At 35.0% G+C, this 20,378-nt stretch overlaps 1 protein-coding gene across 1 annotated transcript in view; it reads right to left on the bottom strand.

Annotated features, from left to right (window-relative positions):
- VWA8 (von Willebrand factor A domain containing 8) overlaps positions 1–20,378 on the bottom strand; it is a 425,268-nt gene that overhangs the window by 360,790 nt on the left and 44,100 nt on the right. The window contains exons 3-4 of the mRNA XM_081281141.1: positions 11,834–11,964; positions 8,216–8,326 (exon numbers count right to left, since the gene is read on the bottom strand). Of these exons, the coding sequence (XP_081137267.1) occupies positions 8,216–8,326; positions 11,834–11,964 (242 nt within the window). The remainder of the gene's footprint in view (positions 1–8,215; positions 8,327–11,833; positions 11,965–20,378) is intronic.

The raw sequence follows: 20,378 nt of genomic DNA, 5'->3' as shown, positions 1-20,378 counted from the left end.
AACCTTCCACGATAAACAAAAGTTAAAAGAATTTACAGCTATAAAACCAGCTCTTCAAAACATCCTCGGCAAAACATTACAGGAAAACGAATTGGAAAATAACAATGAAAACCAACAGCGGGAGGTGGTAGTACAGTAAAGGGAAAAAACACTCAAACAGGAAAAACAAACCATGTTAAGTAACATAAATAAACAAATATGGCTGCAAGTACAATCCATATCTCAATAATAACCCTAAATGTTAATGGCTTAAACTCACCAATCAAGAGACACAGGCTAGTAGAATGGATCAAAAAAAAAAAAAGATCCAACAATATGCTGCCTACAGGAGACACATTTGATAGGAAAAGACATACATATACTAAAGGTGAAAGGTTGAGAAAAATCATATCACTCATGTGGACCTCGGAAACAAGCAGGAGTGTCCATACTCATATCAAATAAAATAGACTTCAAGCCAAAATCAATCAAACGGGATAAAGAAGGACACTACATACCACTCAAGGGAATCATACACCAACAAGACATAACAATCATAAATATATATGCCCCAAACAATGGTGCAGCTATGTTCATCAAACAAACTCTTCTCAAGTTCAAGAGTCTGATAGACCACCATACAATAATTATGGGAAACTTCAACACACCTCTCTCACCACTGGACAGATCTTCCAAACAAAAGTTGAATAAAGAAAATATAGAACTCAATAATACAATTAATAACCTAGACTTAATTGACATATATAGAATATACCACCCAACATCAAGCAGTTACACTTTTTTCTCAGCAGCAAGTGGATCCTTCTCAAAAATATATCATATATTATGTCACAGGGCAACTCTTAGAAATTATAAAGGAGTAGAGATAATACCACGCATCCTATCTGATCATAATGGAATGAAACTGGAAATCAACGATAAAAGAAGGAAGGAAAAATCATGCATCACTTGGAGAATGAACAATAGGTTACTGAATGATCAATGGGTTATAGAAGACATCAAGGAGGAAATTTAAAAATTCTTAGAGATAAATGAAAACACAGACACAACATATCAGAATCTATGGGACACAATGAAAGCAGTTCTAAGAGGAAAATTCATTGCTTGGAGTTCATTTCTTAAAAAAAGAAAAAAACAACAAATAAATGATCTCATACTTCATCTCAAAACCCTAGAAAAAGAAGAGCAAAACAACAGCAAAAGTAGTAGAAGGCAAGAAATAATTAAAATCAGAGCTGATATCAATGAAATTGAAACAAAAGAAACAATTGAAAAAATTGACAAAACTAAAAGTTGGTTCTTTGAAAAAAATAAATAAGATCGATAGACCCTTAGCCATGCTAACGAAGAGAAGAAGTGAGAGAACTCAAATTACTAGCATACGGGATGAAAAAGGCAATATCACAACAGACACTTCAGAAATACAGAAGATAATTAAAAATTATTTTGAATCCTTATACTCCAATATAATAGAAGATAGTGAAGGCATCGATAAATTTCTTAAGTCATATGATCTGCCCAGATTGAGTCAGGAGGATATACACAACCTAAATAGACCAATATCAATTGAGGAAATAGAAGAAGCCATCAAAAGACTACCAACTAAAAAAAGGCCAGGACTGGATGGGTATACAGCAGAGTTTTACAAAACCTTTAAAAAATAACTATACCAATAATTTTCAAGCTATTTCAGGAAATAGAATAAGAAGGAGAACTTCCAAATTCATTCTACAAGGACAACATCACCCTGATTCCTAAACCAGACAAAGACACTTCAAAGAAAGAAAACTACAGACCAATATCTCTAATGAACCTAGATGCAAAAATCCTCAATAAAATTCTGGCAAATCGGATACAGAAACATATCAAAAAGATCGTGCATCATGATCAAGTAGGATTCATCCCTGGGATGCAAGGCTGATTCAATATAGGGAAATCAATAAATGTTATTCACCACATCAATAGACTTAAAAGATAAGAACCATATGATCATCTCCATAGATGCAGAAAAAGCATTGGACAAAGTAAAGCATCCCTTTATGTTCAAAACTCTAGAAAAACTAGGGATAACAGGAACATACCTCAATATTGTAAAAGCTATCTATGCTAAGCCTCAGGCTAGCATCATTCTGAACAGAGAAAAATTGAAGGCATTCCCTCTAAAATCTGAACAAGACAGGGATGCCCTCTCTCACCACTTCCGTTCAACATAGTTCTCGAAACACTGGCCAGAGCAATTAGACAGATGAAAGAAATTAAAGGCATAAAAATAAGAAAAGAAGAACTTAAATTATCACTATTTGCCAATCAAAAGACAGCACATTGGGGCTGGGGATGTGGCTCAAGCGGTAGCGCGCTCGCCTGGCATGCGTGCGGCCCGGGTTCGATCCTCAGCACCACATACCAACAAAGATGTTGTGTCCGCCGAGAACTAAAAAATAAATATTAAAAATTCTCTCTCTCTCTCTCTCTCTCTCTCTAAAAAAAAAAAAAAAAAAAAAAAAAGACAGCACATTGGATTAAAAAAAAAGACCCAACAATATGCTGCCTCTAGGAGACTCATCTGATAGGAAAAGACATATACAGACTGAAGGTGAAAGGTTGGGAAAAATCATACCACTCACATGGACTGCAGAAGCAAGCAGGGGGTTTCTATACTCATATCAAATAAAGTAGATTTCAAGCCAAGATTAATCAAAAAGGATAAAGTTGGACATTACATACTGCTCAAAGGAACCTACACCAACAAGACATAAGAATCATAAACATATGCCCCAAACAATGATGCAGCTATGTTCATCAAAAAAAAACTCTTCTCAAGTTCAAGAGTCAAATTGACCACAACATAATAAGCTTGGGTGACTTTAACACACCTCTCTCACAACTAGATAGATCTTCCAAACAAAAGTTGAATAAAGAAACTATAGAACTCAATAACATAATCAATAACTTAGACTTAATTGATATATACAGAATATTTCAACCTGCATCAAGCAAATAGATTTTCTTCTCAGCAGCACATTGAACCTTCTCTAAAATAGACCATATACTATGCTACAAAGCAAGTCTTAGCAAATACAATAAAGTAGAGATACTACCATACATTTTATCAGATCATAATGAAATGAAATTGGAAATCAATGACATTATAAAAAATAAAAATTTCTTCATCACTTGGAGACTAAAACATATGCTACTGAATGAACAATGGGTCACAGAAGACATCAAGGAGGAGATTAAAAAATTCTTAGAGGTAAATGAGAACACAGACACAACATATCAAAATTTCTGGGACACTATGAAAGCAGTACTAGGAGGAAAATTCATTGCATGGAGTTCATTCCTTAAGTCAACAAATAAATGACATCACACTACATCTCAAAACCCTAGAAAAAGAAGAACAAATCAGCAGCAAAAGCACTAGAAGGCAAGAAATAATTAAAATTAGAGATGAAATCAAAACAAAAGAAACAATGGGAAAAACAATTGACAAAACAAAAAGGCAGTTCGTTGAAAAATAAATAAAATTGAGAGACCCTTAGCCATGCTAACTAAGAGGAGAGAGAGAACTCAAATTGCCAGCATATGTGATGAAAAAGGTAATCTAACAACAGATACTACAGAAATACAGAGTATAATTAGAAATTATTTTGAAATCTTATACTCCAATAAAATAGAAGAAATTGAAGGCATTGGCAAATTTCTTAAGTCATACGAAATGCCCAGATTGAGTCAGGAAGATATACACAATTTAAACAGACTAATATCAAGTGAGGAAATAGAAGAAGAAATCAAAAGCTTACCAACCAAGAAAAGCCTAGGACCGGATGGATACACAGCTGAGTTCTACAAGACCTTTAAAGAAGAACTAATACAAATATTCTTCAATTTATTTCAGGAAATAAAAAAAAAGAGGCAGTAATTCCAAACTCATTCTATGAGGCCAATATCACCCTGATCCCAAAACCAGGCAAAGACACATCAAAGAAAGAAAATGTCAGACCAATATATCTAATGAACATAGATAAAAATTCTCAATAAAATTCTGGCAAATCAAATACAAAAACATATCAAAAAGATTGTGCACCATGATCAAGTGGGATTCATCCCAAGGATGCAAAGTTGGTTCAACATAAGGACATCAATAAATGTAATTCATCACATCAATGGACTTAAAGATAAGTATCATATGATCATCTCAATAGACACAGAAAAAGCACTTGACAAAGTACAGCATCCCTTTATGTTCAAAACTCTAGAAAAACTAGAAATAACAGGAACATATCTCAACAAAATAAAGGCTATCTACGCTAAGCCTCAGGCCAACACCATTCTAAATGGAGAAAAATTGAAGGCATTCCCTCTGGAACAAGACAGGGATGCCCTCTTTCACCACTTCTATTGAACATAGTTCTTGAAACACTGATCAGAGCAATTAGACAAAAGAAATCAAAGGGATAGGAAAAAAGAAATTAAATTAGCACTATTTGCTGACAATATGATTCTATACCTAGAAGACCCAAAAAACTCCAACAGAAAACTTCTATAAATAGTAAATGAATTCAGCAAAGTAGCAGGATATAAAATCAACACCCATAAATCAAAGGCATTTCTGCATATCAGTGACAAAGCCTCTGAAAAGAAAATGAGAAAAACTACCCCATTCACAATAACTTCAAAAAAATAAGATACTTGGGAATCAACAAAAGAGGTGAAAGATCTATACAGTGAAAACTACAGAACCCTAAAGACAGAAATCAAAGAAGACCTTAGAAGATGAAAAGATCTACCTTGCTCTTGGATAGGCAGGATTAATATTATCAAAATGACCATACAATCAAAAGCACTATACAGATTTAATGCAATTCTGATCAAAATCCCAATGGCAATCCTCATAGAAATAGAAAACGCAATCATGAAATTCGTCTGGAAAAATAAAACACCCAAAATAGCTAAAGCAATCTTTACTAGGAAGCAGGTGGCATCACTATAACAGACCTTAAATTATACTACAGAGCTATATTAACAATAACAGCATGGTATTGGCACCAAAACAGACTGGTAGACCAATGGTACAGAAGAAAGTATTCAGAGACTAATCCACAAAATTACAATTATCTTATATTAGACAAAGGGGCCAAAAACATGCACTGGAGAAAAGATAGCATCTTCAACTAATGGTGCTGGGAAAACTGGAAATTCATATGCAACAAAATGTAATTAAACCCATATCTCTCACCATGCACAAAACTTAACTCAAAATGGATCAAGGACCTAGGAATTAAACCAGAGACTCTGTATCTAACAGAATAAAAAGTAGGCCTTAATCTTCATCATGTGGGATTAGGCCCCAACTTTCTTAATAAGACTCCTATAGCATAAGAATTAAAACCAAGAATCAATAAATGGGATGGAATCAAACTAAAAAGTTTCTTCTCAGCAAAAGAAACTATCTGTGAGGTGAACAGACAGCCAACATAGAAGCTAATTTTTACCCTCATACATCAGATAGAGCACTAATCTCTAGGGTATATAAAGAACTCAAAAAGCTGCACTGAAAAAACAAATCATCCAATCAACAAATGGCCTAAGGACCTGAACAGACACTTCTCAGAAAAGGATATACTATCAATCAACAAATATATAAAAAAATGCTCATCATCTCTAGCAATAAGAGAAATGCAAATCAAAACTAATCTAAAATATCATCTCACTCCAGTCAGAATGGCAGCTATTATGAAGACAAACAACAATAAGTGTTGGCGACGATGTGGGGAAAAAAGTACGCTCATACATTGCTGGTGGGACTGCAAATTGGTACAGCCAATATGGAAAACAATATGGAAGATTCCTTGGAAACCTGGGAATGTAACCACCATTTGACCCAGCTATATAACTCCTTGGTCTATACCCAAAGGACTTAAAAACAGCATACTACAGGAACACAGCCACATCAATGTTTATAGCAGCACAATTCACAATAGCTCAACTTGGAGCCAACCTAGATGCCCTTCAGTGGATGAATGGATAAAAAAAAAATGTGGCCCATATAAACAATAGAATTTTACTCAGCAATAAAAGAGAATAAAATCATGGCACTTGCAGGTAAATGGATGGCGTTGGAGAAGATAATGCTAAGTGAAGTTAGCCAATACCAAAAAAAACAAATGCTGAATGTTTTCTCTGATATAAGGAGGCTGACTCATAGTGGGGTAGGGAGTGGGAACATGGGAGTAATAGATTAATTCTAGATAGGGAAGAGGGGAGGGAGGGAAAGGGAAGAGGCAGGGGATTAGCAAGGACGGTGGAATGTTATGAACAACATTATTGAAAGTACATGTATGAAGACACAAATTGGGTGTCAACCAACTTTATATACAAACAGAAATATGAAAAACTGTGGTATATATGTGTAATAAGAATTGTAATGCAAAAAAAACAAAGACATGAATTGGCGTGAGATACTTATATACAAAGATATGAAAAACTGTGCTTTATATGTGTAATAAGAATTGTAATGCATTCTGCTGTCATGTATTTAAAAAAATAAAATCAATTCTTCTCTGATATAAGGGGGGTGACTCAAAATGGGGTTGGGAGGGAAAGCAAGGGAGGAAGATTACCTCTAGATAGGGAATAGGGGTGGGAGGGAAAGGAAGAGAGAAGGGGAATAGCATGGATGGTGGAAGGAGACCCTCATCATTATACAAAATACATGTATGAAGATGTGAATTTGGTGTCAACATACCTTATATACAGAGATATGATAAATTGTGGTATAAAGGTGTATTAAGAATTGTAATGTTGGGCTGGGGATGTGGCTCAAGCGATAACGCGCTCGCCTGGGTTCGATTCTCAGCATCACATAAAATAAAAAATAAAGATGTGTCCACCAAAAACTGAAAAATAAATATTAAAAAATTCTCTCTCTCTCTCTCTCTCTCTCTCTCTCTCTCTCTCTCGCTCTCTCTCTCCTCTTTCTTTAAAAAAAGTTGTAATGCAAAAAAAAAGAGAGCTCATGTATAATGGCATAATTTGGCATAAACATACTTTATATACAGAGATATGAAAAATTGTGCTGTGAATGGATAATTGTGATTATAATGTATTCCACTATTGTCATGTATGTAAGAAATAAAAATAAATAAATAATAAATAATAAATAAATACTGCATTGATTTATGTTGCCATCAACAGCAATGCTGCTTCTTCATCCCTTATTCCTCATCAACACTGGACCTTAGTGAATTCTTCGCTCTTCCCCAATTTGAGAGGTGAAAATAAAACAGCAGCACATTACTGTTTTAATTTTATTTTTACAAACAAAAAGTTCAATCATATTTCCATGAATTTATTGTATATTTGAAATCATTTCTCTATAAATTGATTATTTATAGTCTCTACACTACTTTCTATAAGATATTCCTAAGAACAACATTTAATATTTTAAGTAATATATTTGAGAAATATTTAATCAGCATCATTATAATATTAGGATATTATAAAATATTATAATAATAATAATAGAAGATTATTTTAGTTGGCAATCTATACCTAAGACACCCCTCAAGAAAAGCTAAAGTCATAGCAGTAAATATTTAATTTCATTCCCTCTAATACACCATTACCCAACTGACCTTCATTCATACTTAAATAAGTATGCTAGTGAATTTCCTATAATAAAATCTCCTTAATTCTTGTTTTTAGATAATCAAATATTTATAGGTAAAAACTAGGAAGAAATTGAAAATTAAATAACTATCATGCATGCCTATAATCTGAGTGGCTCAGAGGTAGAGACAGGAGGATCCCAAATTCAAACCCAGCCTCAGCAACTTAGGAAGGCCCTAAGAAACTTGGTGAGACTGTGTCTCAAACTAAAAAATTAAAAAAGGGATGGAGATTTGGCTTGAGTGGTTGAGCACCTCTGGGTTCAATCCCCAGTACCAAAGGGAAAAATTAAAAGAAAGAAATTGGCATGTTGATCATTAGCTGACAATTTGGAACCATTAATTTCATCTAGTGTTTCTCATCTGGTACTAAACCAAGGAGACATTTCCAAGAATGAGAAAACCTAAAATCTAAATTAAATCTGTCTAGAGAGGGCATAGTATATCTTTCACTGTTATATGAGCCACTCTCTTTCTACTTTAAAAATCAATTTCATACAGTCCTGGAGTAACCATTCACAGGTTGGAGTGGAATAAGAACTTGCCTGATCAATGTAAAAAGCCGTGCCTGCACGGATCTCTCTTCGCTGTTTGAGATCAGTTTCAGTGGTGTCCCTTGACAGGGCAATGTATTCAACCTCCCGTTTGGTTAGCTCCTGTAGAATAGAGAGTTGTTATTCCAGAACTAAAATCAAACTACCAGGAAATTATTTGGAACAACTTATTTGACAATGACAATACCCTCGAGAAGAACATTTAAATGAAATTCTGGATGAAAATCTTTTGAGTCTCAGCTTTGAGAAAAATACAACCTATTGAATACTAATCAAAATGCATATATCTCTTAGTGCTCTCTTTCTACTGCACTCAGTCCCACTAGGGCAATAATTTATCAAAATTAGATCCTGTAAACCTTAATTTCTTCTGTAGAATTCTTTTCAAATATCATGAAAATAATGTGGCAATATTCCTATTTGGTACTCACAAATTATAACAGTTTCTATAAGTAAAGTTCATGTAATTTTAAACGTGATTTAAATTATTTCATTCCATTGACCAATGTTTACCAAATATATACAGTAAGTTACATAATTTTCCAAGAATTAAAGTAAGGTAAATGTCAAGTCAGGTCAACAGAGAGGAGACACACAAGCACAGCTGAAGGAGATGAAAAAAGAAGGAGGAAGAAGAGGAAAAGAAGGAGGAGAGAGGAGAGAAGGAGAGGAATGAGCGGGGGAAATCATTTTACCAAAACATCATGTGATTGAAGGGAAAACCATCCATAATACAATTCTTTCCAAATAATTTATCCATTCAAACTCATTGTGTCTGATATAGAACATCAAGATTTAAAAAAAAACCTCTAACATTATCCTTGCATTATCCTTGAATTAAAAACAATGATATTTTCCAGTCAAATAAGAGATTTAATAAGTCTTTACTAAACAGGGAAAACAAATTAATTTACCAGAGAATAGAGGAAAAAGTTGAATGAACATGTCACTGATGGCATAAAGGGTTACTACCACAGAAAGTAACTTTTTCTCTCCATCCTATTTTTATTTTATATTAGCAAAAAAATACATCATTATTTTCATTCCATTTTTAAAATATGCTTGTTCCCATGTTGCTATAACTTTATGTATGGAAAAGAGGAAAAATTTTTAAGCATAGAATACATACAGCACAGTGATAAAGATGTGGTGTTACCAAACAACACTTTCCTAAATACAAATGAATTGTCTGTGAGATCCAATTTTGGAGGAAAGTACCAGTTTCTCTTTTTAGCAGATAACCTCCTTCCTGTTTCTGGAACACATCACTACTACCTTCGTATCTGCTTCTTTCATTGGCTGAATGTGATCCCTTTCACTGAAAACCCTGTCATTCACAGTGGTTGACAAGGCTATGTATGCCTCTGATTGTTAAACTGCACCACAGTTAAACCTTGAACTGCCACACTGAGGACAATGTTATCATTATCCTCCGTCTTAACAGCTTCCTGGGACAGCCATGACAAGCACTACAGTCTCTTCAGGTGCTTCTTCGTGACAGTAGACCAAGCAAGCCACAACAGTACTAGGAAGAGGTAGCAGTGGTCTGATGAGTGTTTTGTTTGGGGGCTTTTGTTTTGCTTTATTTTGTTTGTTTGTTTTTAAATCTACAAACCTTGTATGAGTTAAATATCACATAAAGACAATTATCAACTTATTTCTCTTTGGTTCTTCAGGTTTGCCCCCAAATTTCTGCCTCTAAAGATATTATCTACTCTGGGCATGACTAAATAAAGGCTCTTATACCTACTGACAATAGTACTCACTGCACAGTTTGCAGGGTGGCTTAAGCTAGTATTGAATTTTCAAACGTGTATTTCCACATCATATGGCTGCCTCAGCTGTATTTCACAATTTAAAGTTTGGTTGTGGTTGTTTTCAAACATACAGGCTTTACAGTGACAGACTTATGTTGCATTTTTGAACCAAAAATGCCCCTAAAATCTCCTTGTCCTTCTCATTCCACAATCCCAACAAGCTTCAAAGTCTTGCCAGAATCAAAATCTCAATGAGATTGTCTTTGGAAAAAGCAAGGGAGAGAGTGTACATCTAAAAATTAAAGAGGTAGATAATGTCTTTAGAGGCAGAAATTTCGAGGGATTCTTAGTAGCTGATCCCCTGTTCTTAGACAAAACAATTTCACCATGTGTGTTAATAAAGAGACTATAAGGGGCTATGGTCGTAGCTCAGTAGCAGAGTGTTTATCTAACAATGTGCGAGGCACTGGGTTCAATCCTCAACGCCACATAAAAATTAATAAAATAAAGTTATAAAAAATACAATAACATTATTAAAAAAGACATGATAATGCTATAAAGGCATGTTATGCCTCACACACTGGATCTAGGAATAAGTAAGATACAAAAGGTAAGGGTAGTAAGAATTAGGTTCTGTCCTATCCATTTTATGGGGTTTGAACTGGGGGTCCTATACCACTGAGCTACACCTCCAGTCTTTTTCATACTTTGAGACAAGGTCTCTTTAAATTGCCTACCTCAAACATGTGATCTTTCTAAATAGCTGTTTGTAGGTATGTACCACTGTTGCCCAGTTTGTCCAATGTATTTTTTTAACATTTTTTTTAGTTGTAAATGGACACAATATCTTTGTTTTTATTCATTTATTTTTTTATGTGGTGCTGAGGATCAAACCCAGTGCCTCACACATGCCAGGCAAGCACTCAACCACTGAGCTACAACCCCAGCCCGTCCAATGTATTTTTATCATTCCTTCCTCACATGCTTTTTGAAGTACCAAAGTAAATTCACCACTGAAATAAAATTAAGTATATGTTGTAGAATTCAATAGCATAGAAACCAATCCTTTAATACCAAATAATACAAAGAAGTTTTGAACAATGGTTTTCCTTTCATCCTAAAACCTATTGTTAGAGCACAACTTAATTTGATGGCATTCTTCCTTGATTCAGTATAGCAATGCCAATCGATTAACATTGATAAATCTGTAGAAAAGTCTTATAAAACTTTATTTGGGTTGATATTTAAACATTTCAATTCTATTAAAGTTTTCAAAGAACCTCTAGCACTGGATAACATGTCAAAAAGGGGAAACAATATGAGATTTAAAGTCGAGCTCCATCATTTATTATTGGATAAAGATAGAACGTGCTAATTAAGTTCTGATAATTTGTTTTCTTGTCTAGTTAAAGAAAAAAAAAAGAAAGCATATAACACATTAGAAATGATTTACAAACCTTTACTTACATTCCCTCCAAAGACTATCATTTCATCAATTCAAGGAAACTGGGTTTTTAAGCTGTAAACCTGAGATAAGGAAAGTTCACTGGGTAGTTTAAAACTAAAGTGTGTTGTTTGTTTGCTGGTTCTATCCACTACTTGTCTGGGTTTATACTTCTTTTCTGTTTAAAGTGGAGGAATTTCTAGTTACAGAAAAATCTGCTAAAGCCATTCATAGTAGATGTGTACTTTCTTCCCAAATAACTTTTGCCAAACATATATTACCCTTTAATACTGGTATTTCAAGAAGTCATTAATTCTGATATTTTTATAAATATTAATGCTTACTTACCTTGTTACATAGATTATCAAAATTAAGACCTTTATGAATTGACAAGAATTGATTGCTCACCAAGTATTGCATGGCAATAGAGCGACGAAGAGGTCCAGGTGGTCCTATCAGAAAGATATCTTGCCCCAAAAGATCCTTCTGCATTATCCATCTTAGATGCTGAACTACAGATTGAGTCGGAGGGTCTGAAACTTTAAGTAGGAAAAAAGAGAAAATGAAATGCAAATTGGACTAAATTTTTAGTACAAATCTCTGAGCAATGCAGACTGTATATTTTAAAATATACATGTGTGTGTGTGTGTGTGTGTGTGTGTGTGTGTGTGTGACAAGAGATGAGACTGAGACTATAGAGATACCTGGTGAATTTTTACTCTTTCACAATAAAACTATTATTATCAATGCTAAAACAGCACGAAGTCTTTGATATCACAAAAAGTCACATACCCTACATGTGAAAACATATAAGGACATTTGAATAATCAACTATAAGTTTCCCTAAAGAAATGAAAGTAATTTTCAAGGATAACTTGAGGAACTGGTATCATTATTTTACCACAATTCCACAGCCTAACCCTTTTGTTCCAAAAGGGAGATACAAACAATCACCTCAATTAATGATTATCACAGACTTGAAAATTTGGAGACAAGTAAGTATAACTTAAGTTAGCAATGTTTTTAAGGTTTCCCAAACTCCACAACTAGAAAGTCTGATGTAGATTCAAAACTACTTTGGAATTTATAATTTAAATCTATTCTTCTGTACAAATTCTTTTGGGAACAGAAGACTACTCCAAACAATGCCCTTCTAAGTCTGCTACTAAATAAGCTCCAATGTGCTTATCTTCTACCTCAACATGTTCTAAAATGTTTAAATTAATACAGATAAATTGTGTTTGTTCATGTGTAAACTACCCAATGACTCAAAGAGTCCATCTCTAGGTATATAGGAAAATCTCTTGCCATTATACAACTAAAAGACATGTAGAATACTATGAGCAACATTGTTCAAAATGAAATAAAACTGGGGAAAGGAAAATGATAAACTACACATGATGGAAAATTTACAAAAGAACAAAAACAGAATAAATTATCACCTACTTTGAAAAAAATCTGAAATCTAAATGCTCCAAAATGTGAAATTTTTGAGTGCCTAGATAACACCACAAGTGAAAAATTTCACATGTGATCTCATGTGACAGACTGTAGTCAAAATGGAAATGGACTATGTTGTTTGAAATTATCTTCAGGCAATGTGTATAATGTATACATGCAATATAAGTGAATTTCATGTTTAGACATGGGTCTCATCTCTAAGATATAAACAAATATTCCAAAATAATATTCCACATTTTAAAAAAAAATGTGAAATCCAAAAATACTCCTGGTTCCAAGCATTTCAAATAAGGGAAAATACCAACAAATGCTGAACCTTAAAAATATCATATCGAGTGAAAAACTGCCACAAAATAAATCATTTGAACTATTGTGATAAAGTTCAACAAACCAGAAAATTAATTCTTTTGAGATAACATGACAAAACAATGCTCAAAAAGCAAAGGAATGATAAATTCAAGAAACTGGATGCATGGGGATGTGAGGTGGGCATGGAATCACAGAGATTCTCATGGAACGCTACAATGGTATGAGTAGTAGTCTAGTTTTTAAATTGGACATGGGCTACAGTGTTTGCTTTATTATGCTACATTTTATATATACATAAAACGAGAAACGTATATTATATACTCTTTTGCATATATTGAATATCCATGCTTTTTTAACTTTGTTTAATCATCCAATGAAGTCATGAAATAATTTAAACATCCAACTAAAAAAGCTTGCATAGGAGTGCAAGTGGTTTTGTCTTGTTTTGTTGTGCTCTGACAGCACAACATTATTAGCCCCTCACTCCCAAAGAAAACTAATCGCTAGAAAAGGTAATTTTCTGGTTTTCTTTATCCTGGTAGAAAGATCAAGGGAGAGGTTTTGGGTAGATTGGTTGGTTTATTACATCACTGGAGTAAACTAAATCATCTTGTAATTTCCCCAAAACAAACTCCTCTATGTCTGAAAATCAACCCAAGTGGAGGTACTTGGCTCCTTTTTTGTCTTATCAATCCTCTAAGACATGGATGGGGGCATACATCTTCAGGGGAAGCTACTGGAAGAGAGTTTGAGAAAAAAAAAAATCTTCGATATTACAATGTCTTGTGGTCCTCTAAAAGGAGGACCTTTACATAAATGGGTATACAACATCTCTGTGGTATTAAAATTTCATGGAATTGGAGAAGAAAATTGAGATGGAGAAGAATGTCCTTGGAAGAACCATAATAAAAAACTGAAAAACACTGCTCTAATATTTATACTTCTGAGAACTCTTTCAAGTAGTTTCTTGGTATTAGGATTCAATTCACCTGGGTCTACAGAGTTAACCTCACATATAACTAACAGATGTCCTTGTAACTATTTTTTTCCTATCCATCTTTGTGATAACAGTCTAATCTTATTTCAAAATAAGTCAGTCTCCCTGCTGTTTAAGGACAAAATAAATAAGAATTAAGAAACCCTAAATTCTTTATCAGTAATATGACACAATTTCCCTATGCTGCAGAGCTACTACTTCTTCTTACTCTAATATCAAATAAATTGTTAAAAACATTTGGGGTATTTTTTCCTACTTTACAAACCTTGGCTTATTCTGGCCACAGGCTTTCTTACCCTACTCTCACAGTTTCATGTTACTCTTTGTGTTGAACTTTGGCAATGTGCCTGATATTCCATTATCTAGACTTGACTACTGAACTTTGCCAAGTTCTAAAAGGTAAAGCCAAGTTGGTCTCTTCAGCTTCCTCCCACCTTTTATTATTTATAACTATTGGTAACTATTCATAATAAATAACAGTCTTATTTTAGTTCTAGATAGTTCCAGTCTATTTAAATGTCTTGATCTTGGAACTATATTCATTTTTAAGGTTGTTTTAAATCCAAGGCAGCAGTTCTCAATCAAATGTAGAAAGGCATGGAGTTATTTAAAGTTAGAACCCTAGGAATTGTGTATAGACCTGTGAATGCTCATGAGAGTGTCCTCCATTTCATGTGTGTTGAGAACCACTGGCTTAAGAAATATCTGACAATTTTCAGCAACCACTTCCCTTATTCTTAGCACTCAACAGTGGTTTTCAACCAATGGTAGTACTGCCATAGCCCAATACCTGCATAAGGCATCTGGAAATGTCTCGGGATACTTTTAATTGTTGCAAAGCTTCAGGCAATGAGGAATAATTTGGTTTACTACCAATATTTAGTGATGCTAAATGAAATGTCCAAGATAGTCCCATACTGCCAAAAAGTTAACAGCATCCTAATTGAGAAATGCTATATAGACTTTTTTTTTTTTCCTCAATTGCCTCCATTGCCAGCACATTGCTAAGGAGTTGTAATTAGTCACAATTAAGCCCAGAGAAAGCATTCCTCTCAGATCCCCTACCTGTTGCAAGATGACATTGTTAGGGATGCAAGTCAGTAGCAAGTTCTTCCTTTATGTAGGCCTGGAGGAGATGTCAGGATATCTAAGGCTTTCATCATCACTTTCAATTCTAAGTAGCTTCTTAATCTTGTTGCAGATCTTATAGGCTATGGTGAATCTTACAATGACCATATTTTTCCCTACTTTCATCTCCCCCCACCAAAAAATAGCCCTAATAACCATAAATTATTGCATTCTTATCCTGTGCTAGATAAAAATACAAATGATCTTCTATAGTGTAGAAAATAATTTAGATCTCACAATAACCCAATGAGGCAACAGACTACATCTGTGTAAAAACACAGACCTGAGCCACACTGTCTGGGTTCAAATTGTAAATCTATTATTTACTAGCTGTGTAACCTTAATCCAGTTATTTAATCTGTGTGCAGTTTCCCCATCTGTATAAGGGACCTAAAAATTGTACTCACAGAGCTAGAACATGGTCCAGTAAGTGCTATGTGTTTGTTAAATACTCATTATTTCTTATAATAAGAAAATCAAAGTTGAAAAGGCAATATCATTTGTTCAGTTGGTAAGTCCTTAAACCAATATTAGACCCAATTGTTCCAATCTAAAGCCTACATTCTAGTCATTATGTCCTTTAGGTTCAAGACTTTCCCTACAAGTGCAGACCCACAGGGATACATCAAAAATTTTAGTGGACTCAATGTTCTGTCCATTAGTTCTATTTCTCTTATTTTTGGTGATATCAATAATATATTCTATTCTTTCTATTAAAATGTCAGTCATTCTGTTATGTACATTATATTATCACAGGACTCACTTCTCCATAAAAAATTCTACTTTCTTTATTCCTTTTTTAGGATAGTATATTTTGAAAAACAAACAAACAAACAAATCCCATATTTAATTTGTCAGGAAATTTCATTAAAATGCTAAAAGAAAGCATTATATAGTGCTATGTGATGCCTGTGGTGTATTTACATTAATGATTGAAACTAGCTGTATTTTTAGGATGGCCTCAAGAAAGCATGAGTCATACTTAAAAGCATGCCAGAAATAGAAATAAGATTTAAGACTGTACATTATGAACATCTGCAAAATAAACTGCCATGCTGAACGTGCATAACCTAATATAAACATGGCCCAGCACATGGGAGAAATCCCCAACTTGTTTTCAGGCACAAAATGCTACCTTTCAGGAGTCTACTAATAATAAGCTTATGTCAAAGTAGTACCATATTCTGATTCCCTTTCTATGTAGAAATAAAATACCTGGCTCGTGTTGGGCTAATTATTGTTTCAATTCCTTGTCGATATTTGTTTCAAAAAAAATTTGCCTTTTTTTAAGCATAGTATTATTTTATTTTTTATTGATTTTTTTTAAATAAATATTTAAAAATTGCTATTTTGATCAGTCATATTCAAGGGCTTTAAAATGATTTTATTAGAGTAATCTAAATTTTAATTTTCTTCCTTTACAGACTCCAATTTGTCATAAAAGTAAAAATTAGAATTCCAGAAAATTAAACATAGTTCAAATTCTCTTATAATAAATTCTTCAAAACTAGTGATGTTGCTTAGTATCCCAAGAGACAATATAATAGAAAGAAAAAAAAAACTTTGATGCCAAACAAAACTATAGTTAAAAACTACAGTTGTGATTTTGACACTTTCCTTTACCAGTCATTTATCAGTGTTCTTGGACAAGAATTTGCCTATTCTAAGTTTCCTTATTTTCAAAAAAAGGGTAATAATACTTATCAGGTATGGTTATTATGAGGATTATGGCTAAAGTACTTTGTCCAGTCCCTCAGTCAATGAGATCCAGGTAGGGAAAGACCTATCTTCACCTGAAAAGTCCTTTCCCCTGATGTGTGGCCTGGACAACAGGCTGCACAGTGTAAACTAAGTGGATATGAATGGACTCTTGGGTTTACACTAATGTACTCTTGGGTTTACACTAAAATTATCCTCTGGGCCTAGAACCCATCCTGAAAAAATGAGAGAGAAAGGAACCCAGTATTTACACATCCTAATCAATAAAGCCTGAGTTGGTACTCTCTCATATCTACTGCTGCACTCTACCCTTTGGGGACAAGCTATCATGGTACCATGTCATCCGCCACAGTCATCCCACAAAATCACTCAGAGATATCTTAACTCACATCCATCACACTCCCCTGAATTTTTTTCTATCCATATTACAGTGCAAGATTTCAAAAGAAGCACAACTAATCTCCTCACTGTAATTGCATGCTCTTCTACTAAACCATCATGTATCTACTGTGTTTGCTAAAAAAAAAAAAAAAAAAAAAACTTTCCAGAATATATTGCTTTGTGAAAATGGTCACAAAACATTACTTATAGAATATTTTTATATGGAAGGCATATATTATCACTTTTTTAAATATTAGGAACATTTAAATATTAGGAATATCACCAAGGAACATTATAAGGATTCAAGTATACAAAGTATGTTCTCTGCCCCATACTAAATTGGAAATTAATAATGGAAAGATCTTCAGAAAGTCTCCAAACACTTAGAAACTAAATAGCACATATCTAAATAAGAAATGAAATCACTGCCAAGTGATATCAGGAAAATGGCTAAGCAGAAGTTCTCAGTGATCTCCCCTAAAAAAAAAAAAAATCACAAAACAGAAAATAAACATCTATAGTTCAACCAAAATAACTAAAGGAAAGCAGCGAAGGGAGCTCCCAAGAGTCCACATAATGCTACCCGCAGAGAAGAAACCAACAGAGCCTTGCCCATCCCCAATTCCATACCCACTCACAACTTCACCCCACACCCCTGGCTCAAGCTACTATTTAACTATCCTATCATGGAACCAGAGCCACTGCTAGAGTACACCTTACTCCAGGGACAAATAGCCATGGAATCCCTCAATACTAGAGGCTTTGACACCACTGCACCAATTCTACTGGTAGTCCATCATTCCTGAGCTTAGAAACTGCTACATTCTACCCTCTGGGACAAGCTTTCATGTGCATGTCACATACACCCCCCCATCCCAATAATTGGTACAGCCCACATTCAGGGCCTTAGCTGAAATGGCACAATTCTCTCTACCAGCCATGAACTACCAGAACAACTTCAAATTCTGGTCCCCAAGCCAACATGGAGCCCTCTCCCTTGGGAGGGGTAAATCCCAACCATCTGACACACTAACGCAGTTGTACCCCCTAAAGCCACAGCTGACACAGCACCGTGACCTGAAGAATCGAAGCCTCATTTGACCTGTGTATTTATGTTTTCTGGGGCTAAACTGAAGCAGCAACTTGTACTGTAAGTAATCAAAGGCCTGGATGAGTTTAGCTACCCTGCCATCTAGGTTGAATAGCCACAAGGCTCCATCTCCCAGGAACTGAAGTAAGCACCCAGAATATGATCTGTTGAGGCACCCAAAGGGGGGCATCTTCATTGCACCGGTGCTTATTTACCAGGGCCCAAGCCACAGTTATGCCTTGCCTCTCCTAGGTTCTTGCTACTGCTGCTACTGCTGAAGCACCTGGCCACACAGAGCATGGCTTGTGTCATTCCCACCATTTGGGGGTCTAGAGTCACCAATGCATGGTACCTCTCATGTGCCAGGGCCCATGCTGCCACTATGTCCTGTTGGTTCTAAGGTCCAAATTGCAGATGTGTCCTGTTTTCCAGGGCCCAAGCCCCCAAAGCACTTCTTCCCCATAGCCATGCCAGTGCTGTGCCCTTCCCTCCAAGATCAAAGTCACATCCATACATCCCTGCCTTGTGGTCCCAGTGTACTGCCTCAGAGAAACAGACCCAACTTTGTGGGAGAAATGTATCTACCTATGCCTTTGAAAATGAACCAAGCTGGGTGTGGTGGCATATACTTATAATCCAGGCAGCTTGGGAGGCTAAGGCAGGAGGATCACCAAGTTAAAAGTCAGCCTCAGCAATTTAGCAGGAATTAAACAATTTAGCAAGATCCTATCTCAAAATAAAAAATAAAAAGGATGTGGCTCAGAGTTTAAGTGCCCTGGGGTTCAAGGAGTGGCACACCAAAACAAAAAAAGAAAGAAAGATAGAGAACCAATTCTTCAGGTTTCAAAAGTCCCTAACCCGAGAACCATAGTTCCAAAGCCACACCAAGCACTTATACCCTGGACCCCAGTGACACTATCACTGTCTTTGGACAATATCTGACTGGACAACCATGATAAATCCCTCAGCTAAAAATGCCCACTGTGGTGAAGACAAACACAGCAAGATTTCTAAAGAGATCCTTACCACTGAGGACCCCAATAACCTGTTACCACCATCACTGCTACAAACTCCTGCACCCTAGACCACTGAGACACCTGGACTCATCAATGATGTTGATCACAACTAAAGATGCTGCATAGAGTCTACATCATTGCACCTACCCAGAGCTACTGTGACCAGCACCTTTCGGCCCACCTATAGGTGAAAGTCTTCCTCTGTGAGGTTTGGGAGAGGTAAAAGTTTTACCAGATGGACAGAAATTAATGCAGGGACACAAGAGACATGAAAAAATAAGGAAAAACAATATCACCAATTCCTTAGTAACAGACCACAAAGAAATGGAAATTTATGAATTTCCTGAAAAGAAATGTAAAATAACTATGTTAAAGGAACTCAGTAAAACACAAGAAAATACAGACAAAATTTAATGAAATTAGGAAGGCAATTCATGATCTGAATGAGAAATTCACCAGAGATGGGCATCATAAAAAAAAAAAAAAGAGGAAACAAATCCTTGGGGCTGATATTTCAATGAAATAAAAAAATATAATACAGAACTTCAACAACAAACTAGATCAATCAGAAGAAAGATCTGTAAATATAAAAATAGGTCTTTGAAATAACTCAGGCAGAGGGGTAAAAAAAGTGAAGAAAAGCCACAGGAGTATGGGAAACCTTAAGCATACAAATATTCATATTATGGGAGTTCCAGAAGGAAAAGAGAGAAAGGGACAAAAAACTTATTTAATAAAATAGCTGCTAATGACTTCCCATGTCTTGAAAGACATGGACATCCAAACTGATAAACCTCCAAGGTCCACAAATACATTCAACCCACACAAGTGGCACATTATACTTTTATTATC

Source organism: Spermophilus citellus, assembly GCF_964194105.1.
Source record: "Spermophilus citellus genome assembly, chromosome: 1".
NCBI classification, from domain to species: Eukaryota; Metazoa; Chordata; class Mammalia; order Rodentia; family Sciuridae; genus Spermophilus; species Spermophilus citellus.
The sequence above is the reverse complement of the archived record's forward strand: the minus strand, read 5'-3'. Positions and strand labels throughout refer to the sequence as shown.